This window comes from Pangasianodon hypophthalmus, chromosome 2 (assembly GCF_027358585.1).
Source record: "Pangasianodon hypophthalmus isolate fPanHyp1 chromosome 2, fPanHyp1.pri, whole genome shotgun sequence".
Taxonomy (NCBI): Eukaryota; Metazoa; Chordata; class Actinopteri; order Siluriformes; family Pangasiidae; genus Pangasianodon; species Pangasianodon hypophthalmus.
The window spans coordinates 4,444,476-4,464,909 of NC_069711.1; the positions used below are offsets into that span (position 1 = coordinate 4,444,476).

At 44.2% G+C, this 20,434-nt stretch overlaps 1 protein-coding gene, 4 non-coding genes and 16 pseudogenes across 5 annotated transcripts; 1 reads left to right on the plus strand and 20 right to left on the minus strand.

Annotated features, from left to right (window-relative positions):
- Positions 1-4,113: 4,113 nt before the first annotated feature.
- LOC117596281 (uncharacterized) lies at positions 4,114-4,221 on the minus strand (annotated as a pseudogene).
- Positions 4,222-4,801: 580 nt separating this feature from the next.
- On the minus strand, positions 4,802-4,909 carry LOC117596277 (uncharacterized; annotated as a pseudogene).
- A 135-nt stretch (positions 4,910-5,044) lies between these two features.
- Positions 5,045-5,753, plus strand: LOC117599286 (rab-like protein 3). Its single transcript, XM_034312090.2, has one exon. The coding sequence runs from the start codon at positions 5,100-5,102 to the stop codon at positions 5,736-5,738; it is 639 nt and encodes a 212-aa protein (XP_034167981.2). The 5' UTR covers positions 5,045-5,099; the 3' UTR covers positions 5,739-5,753.
- A 1,092-nt stretch (positions 5,754-6,845) lies between these two features.
- On the minus strand, positions 6,846-6,953 carry LOC117596332 (uncharacterized; annotated as a pseudogene).
- Positions 6,954-7,543: 590 nt separating this feature from the next.
- Positions 7,544-7,651, minus strand: LOC117596289 (uncharacterized; annotated as a pseudogene).
- A 1,269-nt stretch (positions 7,652-8,920) lies between these two features.
- On the minus strand, positions 8,921-9,033 carry LOC117596314 (U5 spliceosomal RNA). The gene has a single exon (XR_008301379.1). It is a non-coding gene; the product is annotated as a U5 spliceosomal RNA (small nuclear RNA).
- A 574-nt stretch (positions 9,034-9,607) lies between these two features.
- LOC117596299 (uncharacterized) lies at positions 9,608-9,714 on the minus strand (annotated as a pseudogene).
- Positions 9,715-10,306: 592 nt separating this feature from the next.
- On the minus strand, positions 10,307-10,419 carry LOC117596322 (U5 spliceosomal RNA). Its single transcript, XR_008301376.1, has one exon. It is a non-coding gene; the product is annotated as a U5 spliceosomal RNA (small nuclear RNA).
- A 573-nt stretch (positions 10,420-10,992) lies between these two features.
- LOC117596320 (uncharacterized) lies at positions 10,993-11,100 on the minus strand (annotated as a pseudogene).
- A 584-nt stretch (positions 11,101-11,684) lies between these two features.
- LOC117596310 (U5 spliceosomal RNA) lies at positions 11,685-11,797 on the minus strand. The gene has a single exon (XR_008301377.1). It is a non-coding gene; the product is annotated as a U5 spliceosomal RNA (small nuclear RNA).
- Positions 11,798-12,370: 573 nt separating this feature from the next.
- Positions 12,371-12,477, minus strand: LOC117596291 (uncharacterized; annotated as a pseudogene).
- A 574-nt stretch (positions 12,478-13,051) lies between these two features.
- LOC128317971 (uncharacterized) lies at positions 13,052-13,159 on the minus strand (annotated as a pseudogene).
- Positions 13,160-13,751: 592 nt separating this feature from the next.
- On the minus strand, positions 13,752-13,864 carry LOC117596335 (U5 spliceosomal RNA). Its single transcript, XR_008301378.1, has one exon. It is a non-coding gene; the product is annotated as a U5 spliceosomal RNA (small nuclear RNA).
- Positions 13,865-14,438: 574 nt separating this feature from the next.
- Positions 14,439-14,545, minus strand: LOC117596301 (uncharacterized; annotated as a pseudogene).
- Positions 14,546-15,118: 573 nt separating this feature from the next.
- LOC128317973 (uncharacterized) lies at positions 15,119-15,226 on the minus strand (annotated as a pseudogene).
- A 576-nt stretch (positions 15,227-15,802) lies between these two features.
- LOC117596286 (uncharacterized) lies at positions 15,803-15,910 on the minus strand (annotated as a pseudogene).
- Positions 15,911-16,489: 579 nt separating this feature from the next.
- On the minus strand, positions 16,490-16,597 carry LOC128317972 (uncharacterized; annotated as a pseudogene).
- Positions 16,598-17,856: 1,259 nt separating this feature from the next.
- LOC117596287 (uncharacterized) lies at positions 17,857-17,964 on the minus strand (annotated as a pseudogene).
- Positions 17,965-18,543: 579 nt separating this feature from the next.
- On the minus strand, positions 18,544-18,651 carry LOC117596292 (uncharacterized; annotated as a pseudogene).
- A 587-nt stretch (positions 18,652-19,238) lies between these two features.
- On the minus strand, positions 19,239-19,346 carry LOC117596285 (uncharacterized; annotated as a pseudogene).
- Positions 19,347-19,926: 580 nt separating this feature from the next.
- Positions 19,927-20,034, minus strand: LOC117596296 (uncharacterized; annotated as a pseudogene).
- Between the last annotated feature and the right edge of the window lie 400 nt (positions 20,035-20,434).

A 20,434-nucleotide genomic window follows, 5' to 3' on the forward strand; every position in this document is an offset into this window, starting at 1 on the left:
GTAAGTTGAGCAAAAATAATTTAATGAGCAGTAACTACTTCATCCTAGTCAGGGTTGCAGTGGATCCTGGGAACACTGGGCATGTGAAGGGAATGCACAATGAATAGGACACCAGTCCATCACAGGGCTGCATACATATACACATACATTCACACCTAGGGCATTTTATGTGTAGACGTTCCACTTACCGGCATGTTTTTGCGAGGTGGGAGGAACCCAGTGGAGCCGGGTGGAAACCTTCCTGAACACGGACAACAGGTGAAACACCACACGGCTGAGGACTGAATCAGTGACACTGGAGCTGTAAGGCAGCACTGATATCCACTGCACCACTGTGCTGACCTGTTAATTAATTCAGCTGTTAATTTAAGGAATTTCACACAACCCTGTTTTTACACAATATCAAACATAAAGTAGTATGTGCATTGTACATTTTCATAGATTTGTCCTCCTCCTCAGCATTGAACGCTAGAATGAGACGGTCTAGTAAGTCCGCTTGCTTACGTCATGGCTACGTCATGAAGGTTTTGGCCCCCACGATCAACAAGCCCTAATATTAATACTTAACAGCTTGAGCTAAAAATAATATATTCAAGCTTAACTTAAATCATTCTCTTTTACTTTCACTAGGGGTGTAACCTATGAGATCTGCACTGTATGAAAACCGCCACAAAAATATAATAGTATTATGTCATAAAAATATAATGGTATTACATTATGGCAGTATTACAGTGAATTTCTAGTAACACTGTTCTTTATTTTTCCAGTACCGAATTCATAACAGTAATGCCATAATAATTTTATAAGTACTATTGATTTTTTGTAATTGTAGTATTGTAATACTATTTAAAATAATTTAGGGGAAATAATTTTTAAAAATCTTAAAAGTCTACATTAACTGACTTTATATAATGCAATACAGTGAATGCGAATCATATGACAACCGTCTGTGGCCTCCCAGTGATTTATAACATACATATAACAAACTCCTGCCGTACAACACGAGGTCTCGGTGTATGACCGCTCCCCCTTCAGCGGACCACCACTCTGACACCCGTCTCCAGAACGGAGTCGTGACGGGGCACGACCACATCGCATGCTCAATTGTCTCATCACCTCCGCATCCAACCAGACACAGAGGTGTGCAACATGAGCCATGCTGGTACAAGTGTTCTCTTACGGGGAGATGTCCCAGAGCCCCCAGCCAGTGCGGATCCTTGCTGGCCCCTTCCCTTCCACCTTCTGCCCCAGCTCTCGGCCCTGACCTGCAACTTCCTCAGGGCAACGTACCAGTTCTTTCGGGCACTGCCTTCCCTCCAGAAGACAACCCCCAAAATCTTGAGCCCATCCTGGCACAGAGAGAATCCCCTAGGACGTCGGTCCTTCCTGCCCACGCTCCCGCATACAGGACCACGGACTTACCGCGGTTGACGCGTGCTCTGGTGGCCTCCGAAAAGGCCTCCAAAACACGGCCCACCGCACAGAAGTCCTCATCCTGGCCAAGAAACAATGTTGCGTCGTCAGCATACACCGACACCTTGGCCCTTGTCCCTCCTGCACCTGGGACGTGTAGTTCCTGGAACGCAGGCTTCCTTGTCAACCACTCCGCCAAAGGCTCTAAGTACAAGACGTAGAGCAAAGGCCTCAGTGGACATCCCTGCCTGACCCCTCCTCGCTGTTCGATCAGCTCGGAGAAGTGCCCATTTATGGTAACGCGGCTGACTGCCCCCGCATACAGCAGTCGCACCATGGCGATGAATTCCGGACCAAAGCCCATCCACTGCATGAGTGTGAAAAGAACTGCATGTGAAACTCGGTCGAAAGCCTTCTCTTGGTCCAGATGTAGCAACGCCAATTGTACCCGACACTGCTCAGCCCATGCTAATGTGTGCCTGATCAGCGCCAGTTTCATGCTGCACATTCGCCCGGGCACTCCACAGGTCTGGTCAGGGTGAACAACCTGGGCCATCACCCTCCTAAGGCGCAGGACCATCAGCTGGGCCAAGATTTTATAATCGGCCATCAATAGCGTGATCGGCCTCCAATTCACGAAGTCTGCCCTGTCCCCCCTTTCATGAAGAAGGGAGATGTGCCCTACTTTGGCGGATGGAGGTAGGGATCCACTCTCCATTGCCTCCCCGTAGATGGCCACCAGATCCAGGCCCACTAGTGGCCAGAATTTCCGGTACCATTCAACCGGCAAGCCATCTCCACCGGGGGCGACGCCGGTCCTCAGGGAGAGCATGGCTCTCTCCACCTCCTCCAGAGAGACCTGGCCCTCCAGCTCTGACACGCACTCCTCGGGCGGCCTGCCAGCAACAGTGTCCAGAAAGCCCGCCGCAAGGTCCACCCTTGACTCTCTCGCTCTAAAGAGGTCACAGTAAAAGGACCTGGCCACCCCCAGCATTCCCTCTGTCGATGTTTCCACCTGAGTACCTTGCCTCAGGCCCTCAATATAGGACCCCCGCTGGCGGCTTTTAACGCTATTGAAAAAGAAGCGAGTCAGGCGCTCGTCTTGCTCTAGTGCCTGCTTGCTGGCCTGGACAAAGCAACTGCGGGCCTTAGCCTCGTAGTGGGCCCTCAGGGCCTCACTAGCATCCCTAAGTCCTGCCTGGCCCTCTCCCTCTTCCTCCTTGCCATCTCCTGGCCCCACCAGCAGCACAGAATGACCTTCTTCTTCAGGTCTTCCCACCATTCCGCCTGCGTAGCGTACAGCACCCTCATACGCCACCAACCTATGTGGTAAAAGACTCTACCAAAGGAGGGGTCCTGTAATGTGGCTTGATTCAACCGCCAAAAACCCCGTCCTCTCCTCGCCACCTCTACCTGCATACCTCCGATTACCATATAGTGATCAGAGGCCCAAAAGGGCACCACCCAGAATGATTGCACACTCTTGCTCTCCGCCACGAACAGGAGGTCGAGCCTTGAGGTGTTACCCCTGGAATTACTCCAGGTGTGGCCAGGGGCCTGCAGCTTGACCAACCTGAACATGTCCGCCAAAACTGCTCCTGCCATCACCTGGGCCAGCTGACCTCCCTCCTCCGCATCTACATCTAAATTAAAGTCTCCTCCCAACAGCAGCATCCTGTTGGTGTAGAGGAGGAGCTCCAGCAGGTGGAAAAAGCCCTGTCTCTGCCCTATGCTGCAACGGGCATATACCTCCACTTCCCATCTACACAAATAGTGCTACCCGACGCCACTGACACCACCAACTCCACCTCCGAATTGAAGGATTTGAACAAGACGCCCCCCCATGGAAGGCCCCAGATCCCAACCCTTTGAAAAATCACCTCCCTCAACCTCAGGACTAGAAAGACATAACTGGAAAAACAGAAAATGAAAAGACAGAGAATACAAACTCAAAAAAACAGCAGCCCTTTTTAAGAGCTGTTTAATACCACAGACATTGAAAGATGCAACTGAAAACAAATTCATTTTAATAAACCACAAAAATTAAAGCCAAACCCAGACCCTAAGTGGCCCTTACCCACATCTCCCATTTGCCGAGCAAACCCACCATTTACACCCACTTCCTCCGAAACTCTTTTGGAAAGCTAGAAAGCTGGCCCAGGGTAAGGTGGCTTTGATAGCTATTGCAAAAAGGCAGAGCAGCAGCTATAGATGTGGGATTTGTTTAGAGTCAGATATGGGCTACAGATTGCATTAAGACCAATTACAATGTACATCTGTACCATTTTGCCCTTTTTCTTAGGCAGGAGCTATAAAAGATATCAGGGTGGAGGCGGGGTGCTCAAGGTACCTTACCCTGAGCCAGATTACTAGTTCCCAATCACTTATAGAGATAGCCATTCGTTCCCCCTCTCTTTCACTCAGTCACTGACTGTTTAAGCCATGTTGGAACTGGCTGTGGGTCTGGGCTTCTGTTCCTTACTTCACTCTAGCTGTTCCTATTGTTCTGGCCTTTGTGGTGTTTTCAGCGAAGGGACCAATGTAGACAATGGGTGGTAGCAGCTGAATTTCCAGCCAGGGATGTACAAAAAAAGGAAGGCTTTTAGCTGTTTATTTATTGCTTTATCCATTGATTCCCTCACTTAGGCTCCATCCCCAACAGAGCCCTGGCTATCTCTTAGGCCAAACCATGAAACAGCCAGCTTTGCAACAGCAAAGCCCACAAACATAAGTAGAACTCATCAATGTTCCTCTCCACAGAAATCTTTAGTAAAAGGGGAAAGATTTATGTGTGAATGAAGAGAGTGGCTTGTGCCGACCTGGTACACCTTGATGGCTTTGATAGCTATTGCAAAAAGGCAGAGCAGCAGCTATAGATGTAGGATTTGTTTAGAGTCAGATATGGGCTATAGATTGCATTAAGACCAATTACAATGTACATCTGGTTCTTTTTTTTTTTTTTTGAAGTACCATTTTGCCCTTTTTCTTGGGCAGGAGTTATAAAAGATATCAGGGTGGAGGCGGGGTGCTCAAGGTACATTACCCTGAGCCAGATTACTAGTTCCCAATCACTTATAGAGATAGCCATTCTTTCCCCCTTTCTTTCACTCAGTGACTGACTGTTTAAGCCATGTTGGAACTGGCTGTGGGTCTGAGCTTTTGTCTCTTACTTCACTCTAGCTGTTCCTATTCTTCTGGTCATTGTGGTGTTTCCAGAGAAGGGAACAATGTAGACAATGGGTGGTAGCAGTTGAGTTGCCAGCCTGGGATGTACAAAAAAAGGAAGGCTCTTAGCTGTTTATTTATTGATTTATCCCTCGATTCCCTGACTTAGGCTAGATCCACAACAGAGCCCTGGCCATCTCTTAGGCCAAACCATTAAACAGCCAGCTTTGCAACAGCAAAGCCCACAAACATAAGTAGAACTCATCAATGTTCCTCTCCACAGAAATCTTTAGTAAAAGGGGAAAGATTTATGTGTGAATGAAGAGAGTGGCTTGTGCCGACCTGGTACACCTTGATGGCTTTGATAGCTATTGCAAAAAGGCAGAGCAGCAGCTATAGATGTAGGATTTGTTTAGAGTCAGATATGGGCTACAGATTGCATTAAGACCAATTACAATGTACATCTATTTTATTAAGCACTTTTTGCATCCTCAACCTAGCTAGTGATAGAGGAAACAAAAATGTCCTCGCTTGACAGAGTAAAAGTATTAGTCTTGGGAGATTCAGGTGTTGGAAAGTCGTCTTTAGTTCATCTGCTGTGCCATAACCAGGTTTTGGGAAATCCTTCATGGACAGTTGGTTGTTCTGTGGACGTCAGGGTCCATGACTACAAAGAAGGCACGCCAGAAGAGAAGACCTACTACATTGAACTGTGGGATGTTGGAGGCTCTGTGGGAAGCGCCAGTAGTGTTAAAAGCACCAGAGCAGTTTTTTACAATTCAGTTAATGGCATTATTCTAGTTCATGATCTGACCAACAAAAAATCCTCTCAGAATCTGTATCGCTGGTCAATGGAGGCATTAAACAAAGATTCCTCTCCTACAGGGGTCATCGTGTCGAATGGGGATTATGACAGAGAGCAGTTTGCAGACAACACCATCCCTCTCCTGCTAATAGGCACCAAGTACGATCAGATCCCTGAAAACAAGAGGAATGATGTCCTGACTCGCACCGCCTTCCTATCTGAAGACTTCAACGCAGAGGAGATCAACCTGGACTGCACAAATCCACGCTACTTTGCTGCTGGCTCATCTAATGCTGTAAAACTGAGCAGATTTTTCTTCTGGTTCATCTGGTTCTTTTTTTTTTTTTTTTTTTAAACTTTGCCCTTTTTCTTGGGCAGGAGTTATAAAAGATATCAGGGTGGAGGCGGGGTGCTCAAGGTACCTTACCCTGAGCCAGATTACTAGTTCCCAATCACTTATAGAGATAGCTATTCTTTCCCCCTTTTTTTTTCACTCAGTGACTGACTGTTTAAGCCATGTTGGAACTGGCTGTGGGTCTGAGCTTTTGTCTCTTACTTCACTCTAGCTGTTCCTATTCTTCTGGTCATTGTGGTGTTTCCAGAGAAGGGAACAATGTAGACAATGGGTGGTAGCAGTTGAGTTGCCAGCCTGGGATGTACAAAAAAAGGAAGGCTCTTAGCTGTTTATTTATTGATTTATCCCTCGATTCCCTCACTTAGGCTCCATCCCCAACAGATCCCTGGCCATCTCTTAGGCCAAACCATGAAACAGCCAGCTTTGGAACAGCAAAGCCCACAAACATAAGTAGAACTCATCAATGTTCCTTTCCACAGAAATCTTTAGTGAAAGGGGAAAGGTTTATGTGTGAATCAAGAGAGTGGCTTGTGCCAACCTCGTACACCTTGATGGCTTTGATAGCTATTGCAAAAAGGCAGAGCAGCAGCTATAGATGTAGGATTTTTTTAGAGTCAGATATGGCCTACAGATTGCATTAAGACCAATTACAATGTACATCTGGTTCTTTTTTTTTTTTTTTTTTTTTTAATTTGCCCTTTTTCTTGGGCAGGAGTTATAAAAGATATCAGGGTGGAGGCGGGGTGCTCAAGGTACCTTACCCTGAGCCAGATTACTAGTTCCCAATCACTTATAGAGATAGCCATTCTTTAACCTATTTCTTTCACTCAGTCACTGACTATTTGAGCCATATTGGAACTGGCTGTGGGTCTGGGCTTCTGTCCCTTACTTCACTCTAGCTGTTCCTATTATTCAGGTCTTTGTGGTGTTTCCAGAGAAGGGACCAATGTAGACAATGCATGGTAGCAGCTGAGTTGCCAGCCAGGGATGTCAAAAAAAAGTAAGGCTCTTAGCTGTTTACTTATTTATTTATCCATTGATTCCCTCACTTAGGCTCCATCCCCAACAGAGCCCTGGCCATCTCTTAGGCCAAACCATTAAACAGCCAGCTTTGCAACAGCAAAGCCCACAAACATAAGTAGAACTCATCAATGTTCCTCTCCACAGAAATCTTTAGTAAAAGGTGAAAGATTTATGTGTGAATGAAGAGAGTGGCTTGTGCCGACCTCATACACCTTGATGGCTTTGATAGCTATTGCAAAAAGGCAGAGCAGCAGCTATAGATGTAGGATTTGTTTAGAGTCAGATATGGGCTACAGATTGCATTAAGACCAATTACAATGTACATCTGGTTCTTTTTTTTTTTTTTTTTACTTTTTTATTTTTAAACTTTGCCCTTTTTCTTGGGCAGGAGCTATAAAAGATATCAGGGTGGAGGCGGGGTGCTCAAGGTACCTTACCCTGAGCCAGATTACTAGTTCCCAATCACTTATAGAGATAGCCATGCTTTCCCCCTTTCTTTCACTCAGTCACTGACTGTTTAAGCCGTGTTGGAACTGGCTGTGGGTCTGGTCTTCTGTCCCTTACTTCACTCTAGCTGTTCCTATTATTCTGGTCTTTGTGGTGTTTCCAGAGAGGGGACCAAAGTAGACAATGCGTGGTAGCAGTTCAATTGCCAGCCAGAGATGTGAAAAAAAAGTAAGCCTCTTAGCTGTTTACTTATTTATTTATCCATTGATTCCCTCACTTAGGCTCCATCCCCAACAGAGCCCTGGCCATCTCTTAGGCCAAACCATTAAACAGCCAGCTTTGCAACAGCAAAGCCCACAAACATAAGTAGAACTCATCAATGTTCCTCTCCACAGAAATCTTTAGTAAAAGGTGAAAGATTCATGTGTGAATGAAGAGAGTGGCTTGTGCCGACCTCGTACACCTTGATGGCTTTGATAGCTATTGCAAAAAGGCAGAGCAGCAGCTATAGATGTAGGATTTGTTTAGAGTCAGATATGGGCTACAGATTGCATTAAGACCAATTACAATGTACATCTGGTTCTTTTTTTTTTTTTTTGATGTACCATTTTGTTCTTCTTCTTGGGCAGGAGCTATAAAAGATATCAGGGTGGAGGCGGGGTGCTCAAGGTACCTTACCCTGAGCCAGATTACTAGTTCCCAATCACTTATAGAGATAGCCATTCTTTCCCCCTTTTTTTTTTCACTCAGTGACTGACTGTTTAAGCCATGTTGGAACTGGCTGTGGGTCTGAGCTTTTGTCTCTTACTTCACTCTAGCTGTTCCTATTCTTCTGGTCATTGTGGTGTTTCCAGAGAAGGGAACAATGTAGACAATGGGTGGTAGCAGTTGAGTTGCCAGCCTGGGATGTACAAAAAAAGGAAGGCTCTTAGCTGTTTATTTATTGATTTATCCCTCGATTCCCTCACTTAGGCTCCATCCCCAACAGATCCCTGGCCATCTCTTAGGCCAAACCATGAAACAGCCAGCTTTGCAACAGCAAAGCCAACAAACATAAGTAGAACTCATCAATGTTTCTCTCCACAGAAATCTTTAGTAAAAGGGGAATGGTTTATGTGTGAATCAAGAGAGTGGCTTGTGCCAACCTCGTACACCTTGATGGCTTTGATAGCTATTGCAAAAAGGCAGAGCAGCAGCTATAGATGTAGGATTTGTTTAGAGTCAGATATGGCCTACAGATTGCATTAAGACCAATTACAATGTACATCTGGTTCTTTTTTTTTTTTTTTTTTTTGACTTTGCCCTTTTTCTTGGACAGGAGCTATAAAAGATATCAGGGTGGAGGCGGGGTGCTCAAGGTACCTTACCCTGAGCCAGATTACTAGTTCCCAATCACTTATAGAGATAGCCATGCTTTCCCCCTTTCTTTCACTCAGTCACTGACTGTTTAAGCCATGTTGGAACTGGCTGTGGGTCTGGGCTTCTGTCCCTTACTTCACTCTAGCTGTTCCTGTTATTCTGGTCTTTGTGGTGTTTTCAGAGAAGGGACCAGTGTAGACAATTGGTGGTAGCAGTTGAATTGCCAGCCAGGGATGTGAAAAAAAAGTAAGGCTCTTAGCTGTTTACTTATTTGTTTATCCATCGATTCCCTTACTTAGGCTCCATCCCCAACAGAGCCCTGGCCATCTCTTAGGCCAAACTATGAAACAGCCAGCTTTGCAACAGCAAAGCCCACAAACATAAGTAGAACTCATCAATGTTCCTCTCCACAGAAATCTTTAGTAAAAGGGGAAAGATTTATGTGTGAATCAAGAGAGCGGCTTGTGCCGACCTGGTACACCTTGATGGCTTTGATAGCTATTGCAAAAAGGCAGAGCAGCAGCTATAGATGTAGGATTTGTTTAGAGTCGGATATAGGCTACAGATTGCATTAAGACCAATTACAAAGTACATCTGTTTATTTCTTTTTTTTTTAAGTACCATTTTGCCTTTTTTCATGGGCAGGAGCTATAAAAGATATCAGGGTGGAGGCGGGGTGCTCAAGGTACCTTACCCTGAGCCAGATTACTAGTTCCCAATCACTTATAGAGATAGCCATTCGCTCCCCCTTTCTTTCACTCAGTCACTGATTGTTTAAGCCGTGTTGGAACTGGCTGTGGGTCTGGGCTTCTGTTCCTTACTTCACTCTAGCTGTTCCTATTATTCTGGTCTTTGTGGTGTTTCCAGAGAAGGGAACAATGTAGACAATGGGTGGTAGCAGTTGAATTGCCAGCCAGAGATGTGAAAAAAAAGTAAGCCTCTTAGCTGTTTACTTATTTATTTATCCATTGATTCCCTCACTTAGGCTCCATCCCCAACAGAGCCCTGGCCATCTCTTAGGCCAAACTATGAAACAGCCAGCTTTGCAACAGCAAAGCCCACCAACATAAGTAGAACTCATCAATGTTCCTCTCCACAGAAATCTTTAGTAAAAAGGGAAAGATTTATGTGTGAGTGAAGAGAGTGGCTTGTGCCGACCTGGTACACCTTGATGGCTTTGATAGCTATTGCAAAAAGGCAGAGCAGCAGCTATAGATGTAGGATTTGTTTAGAGTCAGATATGGGCTACAGATTGCATTAAGACCAATTACAATGTACATCTGGTTCTTTTTTTTTTTCTTTTTTTTTTTTTTTTTTTTTTAACTTTGCCCTTTTTCTTGGGCAGGAGCTATAAAAGATATCAGGGTGGAGGCGGGGTGCTCAAGGTACCTTACCCTGAGCCAGAATACTAGTTCCCAATCACTTATAGAGATAGCCATGCTTTCCCCCTTTCTTTCACTCAGTCACTGACTGTTTAAGCCATGTTGGAACTGGCTGTGGGTCTGGGCTTCTGTCCCTTACTTCACTCTAGCTGTTCCTGTTATTCTGGTCTTTGTGGTGTTTTCAGAGAAGAGACCAGTGTAGACAATTGGTGGTAGCAGTTGAATTGCCAGCCAGGGATGTGAAAAAAAAGTAAGGCTCTTAGCTGTTTACTTATTTGTTTATCCATCGATTCCCTTACTTAGGCTCCATCCCCAACAGAGCCCTGGCCATCTCTTAGGCCAAACTATGAAACAGCCAGCTTTGCAACAGCAAAGCCCACAAACATAAGTAGAACTCATCAATGTTCCTCTCCACAGAAATCTTTAGTAAAAGGGGAAAGATTTATGTGTGAATGAAGAGAGCGGCTTGTGCCGACCTGGTACACCTTGATGGCTTTGATAGCTATTGCAAAAAGGCAGAGCAGCAGCTATAGATGTAGGATTTGTTTAGAGTCGGATATAGGCTACAGATTGCATTAAGACCAATTACAAAGTACATCTGTTTCTTTCTTTTTTTTTTAAGTACCATTTTGCCTTTTTTCATGGGCAGGAGCTATAAAAGATATCAGGGTGGAGGCGGGGTGCTCAAGGTACCTTACCCTGAGCCAGATTACTAGTTCCCAATCACTTATAGAGATAGCCATTCGCTCCCCCTTTCTTTCACTCAGTCACTGACTGTTTAAGCCGTGTTGGAACTGGCTGTGGGTCTGGTCTTCTGTCCCTTACTTCACTCTAGCTGTTCCTATTATTCTGGTCTTTGTGGTGTTTCCAGAGAGGGGACCAAAGTAGACAATGCGTGGTAGCAGTTCAATTGCCAGCCAGAGATGTGAAAAAAAAGTAAGCCTCTTAGCTGTTTACTTATTTATTTATCCATTGATTCCCTCACTTAGGCTCCATCCCCAACAGAGCCCTGGCCATCTCTTAGGCCAAACCATTAAACAGCCAGCTTTGCAACAGCAAAGCCCACAAACATAAGTAGAACTCATCAATGTTCCTCTCCACAGAAATCTTTAGTAAAAGGTGAAAGATTCATGTGTGAATGAAGAGAGTGGCTTGTGCCGACCTCGTACACCTTGATGGCTTTGATAGCTATTGCAAAAAGGCAGAGCAGCAGCTATAGATGTAGGATTTGTTTAGAGTCAGATATGGGCTACAGATTGCATTAAGACCAATTACAATGTACATCTGGTTCTTTTTTTTTTTTTTTGATGTACCATTTTGTCCTTCTTCTTGGGCAGGAGCTATAAAAGATATCAGGGTGGAGGCGGGGTGCTCAAGGTACCTTACCCTGAGCCAGATTACTAGTTCCCAATCACTTATAGAGATAGCCATGCTTTCCCCCTTTCTTTTTTTCACTCAGTCACTGACTGTTTAAGCCATGTTGGAACTGGCTGTGGGTCTGGGCTTCTGTTCCTTACTTCACTCTAGCTGTTCCTGTTATTCTGGTTTTTGTGGTGTTTTCAGAGAAGGGACCAGTGTAGACAATTGGTGGTAGCAGTTGAATTGCCAGCCAGGGATGTGAAAAAAAAGTAAGGCTCTTAGCTGTTTACTTATTTGTTTATCCATCGATTCCCTTACTTAGGCTCCATCCCCAACAGAGCCCTGGCCATCTCTTAGGCCAAACTATGAAACAGCCAGCTTTGCAACAGCAAAGCCCACAAACATAAGTAGAACTCATCAATGTTCCTCTCCACAGAAATCTTTAGTAAAAGGGGAAAGATTTATGTGTGAATGAAGAGAGCGGCTTGTGCCGACCTGGTACACCTTGATGGCTTTGATAGCTATTGCAAAAAGGCAGAGCAGCAGCTATAGATGTAGGATTTGTTTAGAGTCGGATATAGGCTACAGATTGCATTAAGACCAATTACAAAGTACATCTGTTTCTTTCTTTTTTTTTAAGTACCATTTTGCCTTTTTTCATGGGCAGGAGCTATAAAAGATATCAGGGTGGAGGCGGGGTGCTCAAGGTACCTTACCCTGAGCCAGATTACTAGTTCCCAATCACTTATAGAGATAGCCATTCGCTCCCCCTTTCTTTCACTCCGTCACTGATTGTTTAAGCCGTGTTGGAACTGGCTGTGGGTCTGGGCTTCTGTTCCTTACTTCACTCTAGCTGTTCCTATTATTCTGGTCTTTGTGGTGTTTCCAGAGAAGGGAACAATGTAGACAATGGGTGGTAGCAGTTGAATTGCCAGCCAGAGATGTGAAAAAAAAGTAAGCCTCTTAGCTGTTTACTTATTTATTTATCCATTGATTCCCTCACTTAGGCTCCATCCCCAACAGAGCCCTGGCCATCTCTTAGGCCAAACTATGAAACAGCCAGCTTTGCAACAGCAAAGCCCACCAACATAAGTAGAACTCATCAATGTTCCTCTCCACAGAAATCTTTAGTAAAAAGGGAAAGATTTATGTGTGAGTGAAGAGAGTGGCTTGTGCCGACCTCGTACACCTTGATGGCTTTGATAGCTATTGCAAAAAGGCAGAGCAGCAGCTATAGATGTAGGATTTGTTTAGAGTCAGATATGGGCTACAGATTGCATTAAGACCAATTACAATGTACATCTGGTTCTTTTTTTTTTTTAACTTTGCCCTTTTTCTTGGGCAGGAGCTATAAAAGATATCAGGGTGGAGGCGGGGTGCTCAAGGTACCTTACCCTGAGCCAGATTACTAGTTCCCAATCACTTATAGAGATAGCCATGCTTTCCCCCTTTTTTTTTTTCACTCAGTCACTGACTGTTTAAGCCCTGTTGGAACTGGCTGTGGGTCTGGGCTTCTGTTCCTTACTTCACTCTAGCTGTTCCTATTATTCTGGTCTTTGTGGTGTTTCCAGAGAAGGGACCAATGTAGAAAATGCGTGGTAGCAGTTCAATTGCCAGCCAGAGATGTGAAAAAAAAGTAAGCCTCTTAGCTGTTTACTTATTTATTTATCCATTGATTCCCTCACTTAGGCTCCATCCCCAACAGAGCCCTGGCCATCTCTTAGGCCAAACCATGAAACAGCCAGCTTTGGAACAGCAAAGCCCACAAACATAAGTAGAACTCATCAATGTTCCTCTCCACAGAAATCTTTAGTAAAAGGTGAAAGATTTATGTGTGAATGAAGAGAGTGGCTTGTGCCGACCTCGTGCACCTTGATGGCTTTGATAGCTATTGCAAAAAGGCAGAGCAGCAGCTATAGATGTAGGATTTGTTTAGAGTCAGATATGGGCTACAGATTGCATTAAGACCAATTACAATGTACATCTGGTTCTTTTTTTTTTTCTTTTTTTTTTTTTTTTTTTTTTAACTTTGCCCTTTTTCTTGGGCAGGAGCTATAAAAGATATCAGGGTGGAGGCGGGGTGCTCAAGGTACCTTACCCTGAGCCAGAATACTAGTTCCCAATCACTTATAGAGATAGCCATGCTTTCCCCCTTTCTTTCACTCAGTCACTGACTGTTTAAGCCATGTTGGAACTGGCTGTGGGTCTGGGCTTCTGTCCCTTACTTCACTCTAGCTGTTCCTGTTATTCTGGTCTTTGTGGTGTTTTCAGAGAAGGGACCAGTGTAGACAATTGGTGGTAGCAGTTGAATTGCCAGCCAGGGATGTGAAAAAAAAGTAAGGCTCTTAGCTGTTTACTTATTTGTTTATCCATCGATTCCCTTACTTAGGCTCCATCCCCAACAGAGCCCTGGCCATCTCTTAGGCCAAACTATGAAACAGCCAGCTTTGCAACAGCAAAGCCCACAAACATAAGTAGAACTCATCAATGTTCCTCTCCACAGAAATCTTTAGTAAAAGGGGAAAGATTTATGTGTGAATGAAGAGAGCGGCTTGTGCCGACCTGGTACACCTTGATGGCTTTGATAGCTATTGCAAAAAGGCAGAGCAGCAGCTATAGATGTAGGATTTGTTTAGAGTCGGATATAGGCTACAGATTGCATTAAGACCAATTACAAAGTACATCTGTTTATTTCTTTTTTTTTTAAGTACCATTTTGCCTTTTTTCATGGGCAGGAGCTATAAAAGATATCAGGGTGGAGGCGGGGTGCTCAAGGTACCTTACCCTGAGCCAGATTACTAGTTCCCAATCACTTATAGAGATAGCCATTCGCTCCCCCTTTCTTTCACTCAGTCACTGACTGTTTAAGCCGTGTTGGAACTGGCTGTGGGTCTGGGCTTCTGTTCCTTACTTCACTCTAGCTGTTCCTGTTATTCTGGTCTTTGTGGTGTTTCCAGAGAAGGGACCAATGTAGACAATGGGTGGTTGCAGTTGAATTGCCAGCCAGAGATGTGAAAAAAAAGTAAGCCTCTTAGCTGTTTACTTATTTATTTATCCATTGATTCCCTCACTTAGGCTCCATCCCCAACAGAGCCCTGGCCATCTCTTAGGCCAAACTATGAAACAGCCAGCTTTGCAACAGCAAAGCCCACCAACATAAGTAGAACTCATCAATGTTCCTCTCCACAGAAATCTTTAGTAAAAAGGGAAAGATTTATGTGTGAGTGAAGAGAGTGGCTTGTGCCGACCTCGTACACCTTGATGGCTTTGATAGCTATTGCAAAAAGGCAGAGCAGCAGCTATAGATGTAGGATTTGTTTAGAGTCAGATATGGGCTACAGATTGCATTAAGACCAATTACAATGTACATCTGGTTCTTTTTTTTTTTTAACTTTGCCCTTTTTCTTGGGCAGGAGCTATAAAAGATATCAGGGTGGAGGCGGGGTGCTCAAGGTACCTTACCCTGAGCCAGATTACTAGTTCCCAATCACTTATAGAGATAGCCATGCTTTCCCCCTTTTTTTTTCCACTCAGTCACTGACTGTTTAAGCCCTGTTGGAACTGGCTGTGGGTCTGGGCTTCTGTTCCTTACTTCACTCTAGCTGTTCCTATTATTCTGGTCTTTGTGGTGTTTCCAGAGAAGGGACCAATGTAGAAAATGCGTGGTAGCAGTTCAATTGCCAGCCAGAGATGTGAAAAAAAAGTAAGCCTCTTAGCTGTTTACTTATTTATTTATCCATTGATTCCCTCACTTAGGCTCCATCCCCAACAGAGCCCTGGCCATCTCTTAGGCCAAACCATGAAACAGCCAGCTTTGGAACAGCAAAGCCCACCAACATAAGTAGAACTCATCAATGTTCCTCTCCACAGAAATCTTTAGTAAAAAGGGAAAGATTTATGTGTGAGTGAAGAGAGTGGCTTGTGCCGACCTCGTACACCTTGATGGCTTTGATAGCTATTGCAAAAAGGCAGAGCAGCAGCTATAGATGTAGGATTTGTTTAGAGTCAGATATGGGCTACAGATTGCATTAAGACCAATTACAATGTACATCTGTTTGTTTGTTTTTTTAAGTACCATTTTGCCCTTTTTCTTGGGCAGGAGCTATAAAAGATATCAGGGTGGAGGCGGGGTGCTCAAGGTACCTTACCCTGAGCCAGATTACTAGTTCCCAATCACTTATAGAGATAGCCATGCTTTCCCCCTTTTTTTCCACTCAGTCACTGACTGTTTAAGCTATGTTGGACCTGGCTGTGGGTCTGGGTTTCTGTCCCTTACTTCACTCTAGCTGTTCCTGTTATTCTGGTCTTTGTGGTGTTTTCAGAGAAGGGACCAATGTAGACAATGGGTGGTAGCAGTTGAATTGCCTGCTAGGGATGTGAAAAAAAAGGAAGGCTCTTAGCGGTTTACTTATTTATTTATCCATCGATTCCCTTACTTAGGCTCCATCCCCAACAGAGCCCTGGCCATCTCTTAGGCCAAACTATGAAACAGCCAGCTTTGCAACAGCAAAGCCCACAAACATAAGTAGAACTCATCAATGTTCCTCTCCACAGAAATCTTTAGTAAAAGGTGAAAGATTCATGTGTGAATGAAGAGAGTGGCTTGTGCCGACCTCGTACACCTTGATGGCTTTGATAGCTATTGCAAAAAGGCAGAGCAGCAGCTATAGATGTAGGATTTGTTTAGAGTCGGATATGGGCTACAGATTGCATTAAGACCAATTACAAAGTACATCTGTTTCTTTCATTTTTTTTTTAAGTACCATTTTGCCTTTTTTCTTGGGCAGGAGCTATAAAAGATATCAGGTGGAGGCGGGGTGCTCAAGGTACCTTACCCTGAGCCAGATTACTACTTCCCAATCACTTATAGAGATAGCCATTCTTTAACCTATTTCTTTCACTCAGTCACTGACTATTTGAGCCATGTTGGAACTGGCTGTGGGTCTGGGCTTCTGTCCCTTACTTCACTCTAGCTGTTCCTATTATTCAGGTCTTTGTGGTGTTTCCAGAGAAGGGACCAATGTAGACAATGTGTGGTAGCAGCTGAGTTGCCAGCCAGGGATGTCAAAAAAAAGTAAGGCTCTTAGCTGTTTACTTATTTATTTATCCATTGATTCCCTCACTTAGGCTCCATCCCCAACAGAGCCCTGGCCATCTCTTAGGCCAAACCATTAAACAGCCAGCTTTGCAACAGCAAAGCCCACAAACATAAGTAGAACTCATCAATGTTCCTCTCCAAAGAAATCTTTAGTAAAAGGTGAAAGATTTATGTGTGAATGAAGAGAGTGGCTTGTGCCGACCTCGTACACCTTGATGGCTTTGATAGCTATTGCAAAAAGGCAGAGCAGCAGCTATAGATGTAGGATTTGTTTAGAGTCGGATATGGGCTACAGATTGCATTAAGACCAATTACAATGTACATCTGTTTGTTTTTTTTTTTAAGTACCATTTTGCTCTTTTTCTTGGGCAGGAGCTATAAAAGATATCAGGGTGGAGGCGGGGTGCTCAAGGTACCTTACCCTGAGCCAGATTACTAGTTCCCAATCACTTATAGAGATAGCCATGCTTTCCCCCTTTCTTTCACTCAGTCACTGACTGTTTAAGCCATGTTGGAACTGGCTGTGGGTCTGGGCTTCTGTCCCTTACTTCACTCTAGCTGTTCCTGTTATTCTGGTCTTTGTGGTGTTTTCAGAGAAGGGACCAATGTAGACAATGGGTGGTAGCAGTTGAATTGCCAGCCAGGGATGTGAAAAAAAAGGAAGGCTCTTAGCTGTTTACTTATTTATTTATCCATTGATTCCCTTACTTAGGCTCCATCCCCAACAGAGCCCTGGCCATCTCTTAAGCCAAACTATGAAACAGCCAGCTTTGCAACAGCAAAGCCCACAAACATAAGTCGAACTCATCAATGTTCCTCTCCACAGAAATCTTTAGTAAAAGGTTAGACATTTATGTGTGAATGAAGAGAGTGGCTTGTGCCGACCTCGTAGACCTTGATGGCTTTGATAGCTATTGCAAAAAGGCAGAGCAGCAGCTATAGATGTAGGATTTGTTTAGAGTCAGATATGGGCTACAGATTGCATTAAGACCAATTACAATGTACATCTGGTTCTTTTTTTTTTTTTTTTTTAACTTTGCCCTTTTTCTTGGGCAGGAGCTATAAAAGATATCAGGGTGGAGGCGGGGTGCTCAAGGTACCTTACCCTGAGCCAGATTACTGGTTCCCAATCACTTATAGAGATAGCCATTCGTTCCCCCTTTCTTTCACTCAGTCACTGACTGTTTAAGCCCTGTTGGAACTGGCTGTGGGTCTGGGCATCTGTCCCTTACTTCACTCTAGCTGTTCCTATTATTCTGGTCTTTGTGGTGTTTTCAGAGAACGGACCAGTGTAGACAATGGGTGGTAGCAGTTGAATTGCCAGCCAGGGATGTGAAAAAAAAGGAAGGCTCTTAGCTGTTTACTTATTTATTTATCCATCGATTCCCTCACTTAGGCTCCATCCCCAACAGAGCCCTGGCCATCTCTTAGGCCAAACCATGAAACAGCCAGCTTTGGAACAGCAAAGCCCACAAACATAAGTAGAACTCATCAATGTTCCTCTCCACAGAAATCTTTAGTAAAAGGTTAAAGATTCATGTGTGAATGAAGAGAGTGGCTTGTGCCGACCTCGTACACCTTGATGGCTTTGATAGCTATTGCAAAAAGGCAGAGCAGCAGCTATAGATGTAGGATTTGTTTAGAGTCAGATATGGGCTACAGATTGCATTAAGACCAATTAGAAAGTACATCTGTTTCATTCTTTTTTTTTTTAAGTACCATTTTGCCTTTTTTCTTGGGCAGGAGCTATAAAAGATATCAGGGTGGAGGCGGGGTGCTCAAGGTACCTTACCCTGAGCCAGATTACTGGTTCCCAATCTCTTATAGAGATAGCCATTCGTTCCCCCTTTCTTTCACTCAGTCACTGACTGTTTAAGCCATGTTGGAACTGGCTGTGGGTCTGGGCTTCAGTCCCTTACTTCACTCTAGCTGTTCCTATTATTCTGGTCTTTGTGGTGTTTCCAGAGAACGGACCAGTGTAGACAATGGGTGGTAGCAGTTGAATTGCCAGCCAGGGATGTGAAAAAAAAGGAAGGCTCTTAGCTGTTTACTTATTTATTTATCCATCGATTCCCTTACTTAGGCTCCATCCCCAACAGAGCCCTGGCCATCTCTTAGGCCAAACCATGAAACAGCCAGCTTTGGAACAGCAAAGCCCACAAACATAAGTAGAACTCATCAATGTTCCTCTCCACAGAAATCTTTAGTAAAAGGTGAAAGATTTATGAGTGAATGAAGAGAGTGGCTTGTGCCGACCTCGTACTCCTTGATGGCTTTGATAGCTATTGCAAAAAGGCAGAGCAGCAGCTATAGATGTAGGATTTTTTTAGAGTCAGATATGGGCTACAGATTGCATTAAGACCAATTACAATGTACATCTGGTTCTTTTTTTTTTTTTTTTTTTTTTTTTTTTTAACTTTGCCCTTTTTCTTGGTCAGGAGCTAGAAAAGATATCAGGGTGGAGGCGGGGTGCTCAAGGTACCTTACCCTGAGCCAGATTACTAGTTCCCAATCACTTATAGAGATAGCCATGCTTTCCCCCTTTCTTTCACTCAGTCACTGACTGTTTAAGCCATGTTGGAACTGGCTGTGGGTCTGGGCTTCTGTCCCTTACTTCACTCTAGCTGTTCCTATTGTTCTGGTCTTTGTGGTGTTTCCAGAGAAGGGACCAATGTAGACAATGGGTGGTAGCAGTTGAATTGCCAGCCAGGGATGTGAAAAAAAGGTAAGCCTCTTAGCTGTTTATTTATTGATTTATCCATTGATTCCCTCACTTAGGCTCCATCCCCAACAGAGCCCTGGCCATCTCTTAGGCCAAACCATGAAACAGCCAGCTTTGCAACAGCAAAGCCCACAAACATAAGTAGAACTCATCAATGTTCCTCTCCACAGAAATCTTTAGTAAAAGGGGAAAGATTTATGTGTGAATGAAGAGAGTGGCTTGTGTCGACCTCGTACACCTTGATGGCTTTGATAGCTATTGCAAAAAGGCAGAGCAGCAGCTATAGATGTAGGATTTGTTTAGAGTCGGATATGGGCTACAGATTGCATTAAGACCAATTACAAAGTACATCTGTTTCTTTCATTTTTTTTTTAAGTACCATTTTGCCTTTTTTCTTGGGCAGGAGCTATAAAAGATATCAGGGTGGAGGCGGGGTGCTCAAGGTACCTTACCCTGAGCCAGATTACTACTTCCCAATCACTTATAGAGATAGCCATTATTTAGCCTATTTCTTTCACTCAGTCACTGACTATTTGAGCCATGTTGGAACTGGCTGTGGGTCTGGGCTTCTGTCCCTTACTTCACTCTAGCTGTTCCTATTATTCAGGTCTTTGTGGTGTTTCCAGAGAAGGGACCAATGTAGACAATGTGTGGTAGCAGCTGAGTTGCCAGCCAGGGATGTCAAAAAAAAGGAAGGCTCTTAGCTGTTTACTTATTTATTTATCCATTGATTCCCTCACTTAGGCTCCATCCCCAACAGAGCCCTGGCCATCTCTTAGGCCAAACCATTAAACAGCGAGCTTTGCAACAGCAAAGCCCACAAACATAAGTAGAACTCATCAATGTTCCTCTCCACAGAAATCTTTAGTAAAAAGTGAAAGATTTATGTGTGAATGAAGAGAGTGGCTTGTGCCGACCTCGTACACCTTGATGGCTTTGATAGCTATTGCAAAAAGGCAGAGCAGCAGCTATAGATGTAGGATTTGTTTAGAGTCAGATATGGGCTACAGATTGCATTAAGACCAATTACAAAGTACATCTGGTTCTTTTTTTTTTTTTTTTTTAACTTTGCCCTTTTTCTTGGGCAGGAGCTATAAAAGATATCAGGGTGGAGGCGGGGTGCTCAAGGTACCTTACCCTGAGCCAGATTACTAGTTCCCAATCACTTATAGAGATAGCCATTCTTTCCTCCTCTTTTTCTCGCTCAGTCACTGATGGTTTAAGCCATGTTAGAACTGGCTGTGTGTCCGGGCTTCTGTCCCTTACTTCACTCTAGCTGTTCCTATTATTCTGGTCTTTGTGGTGT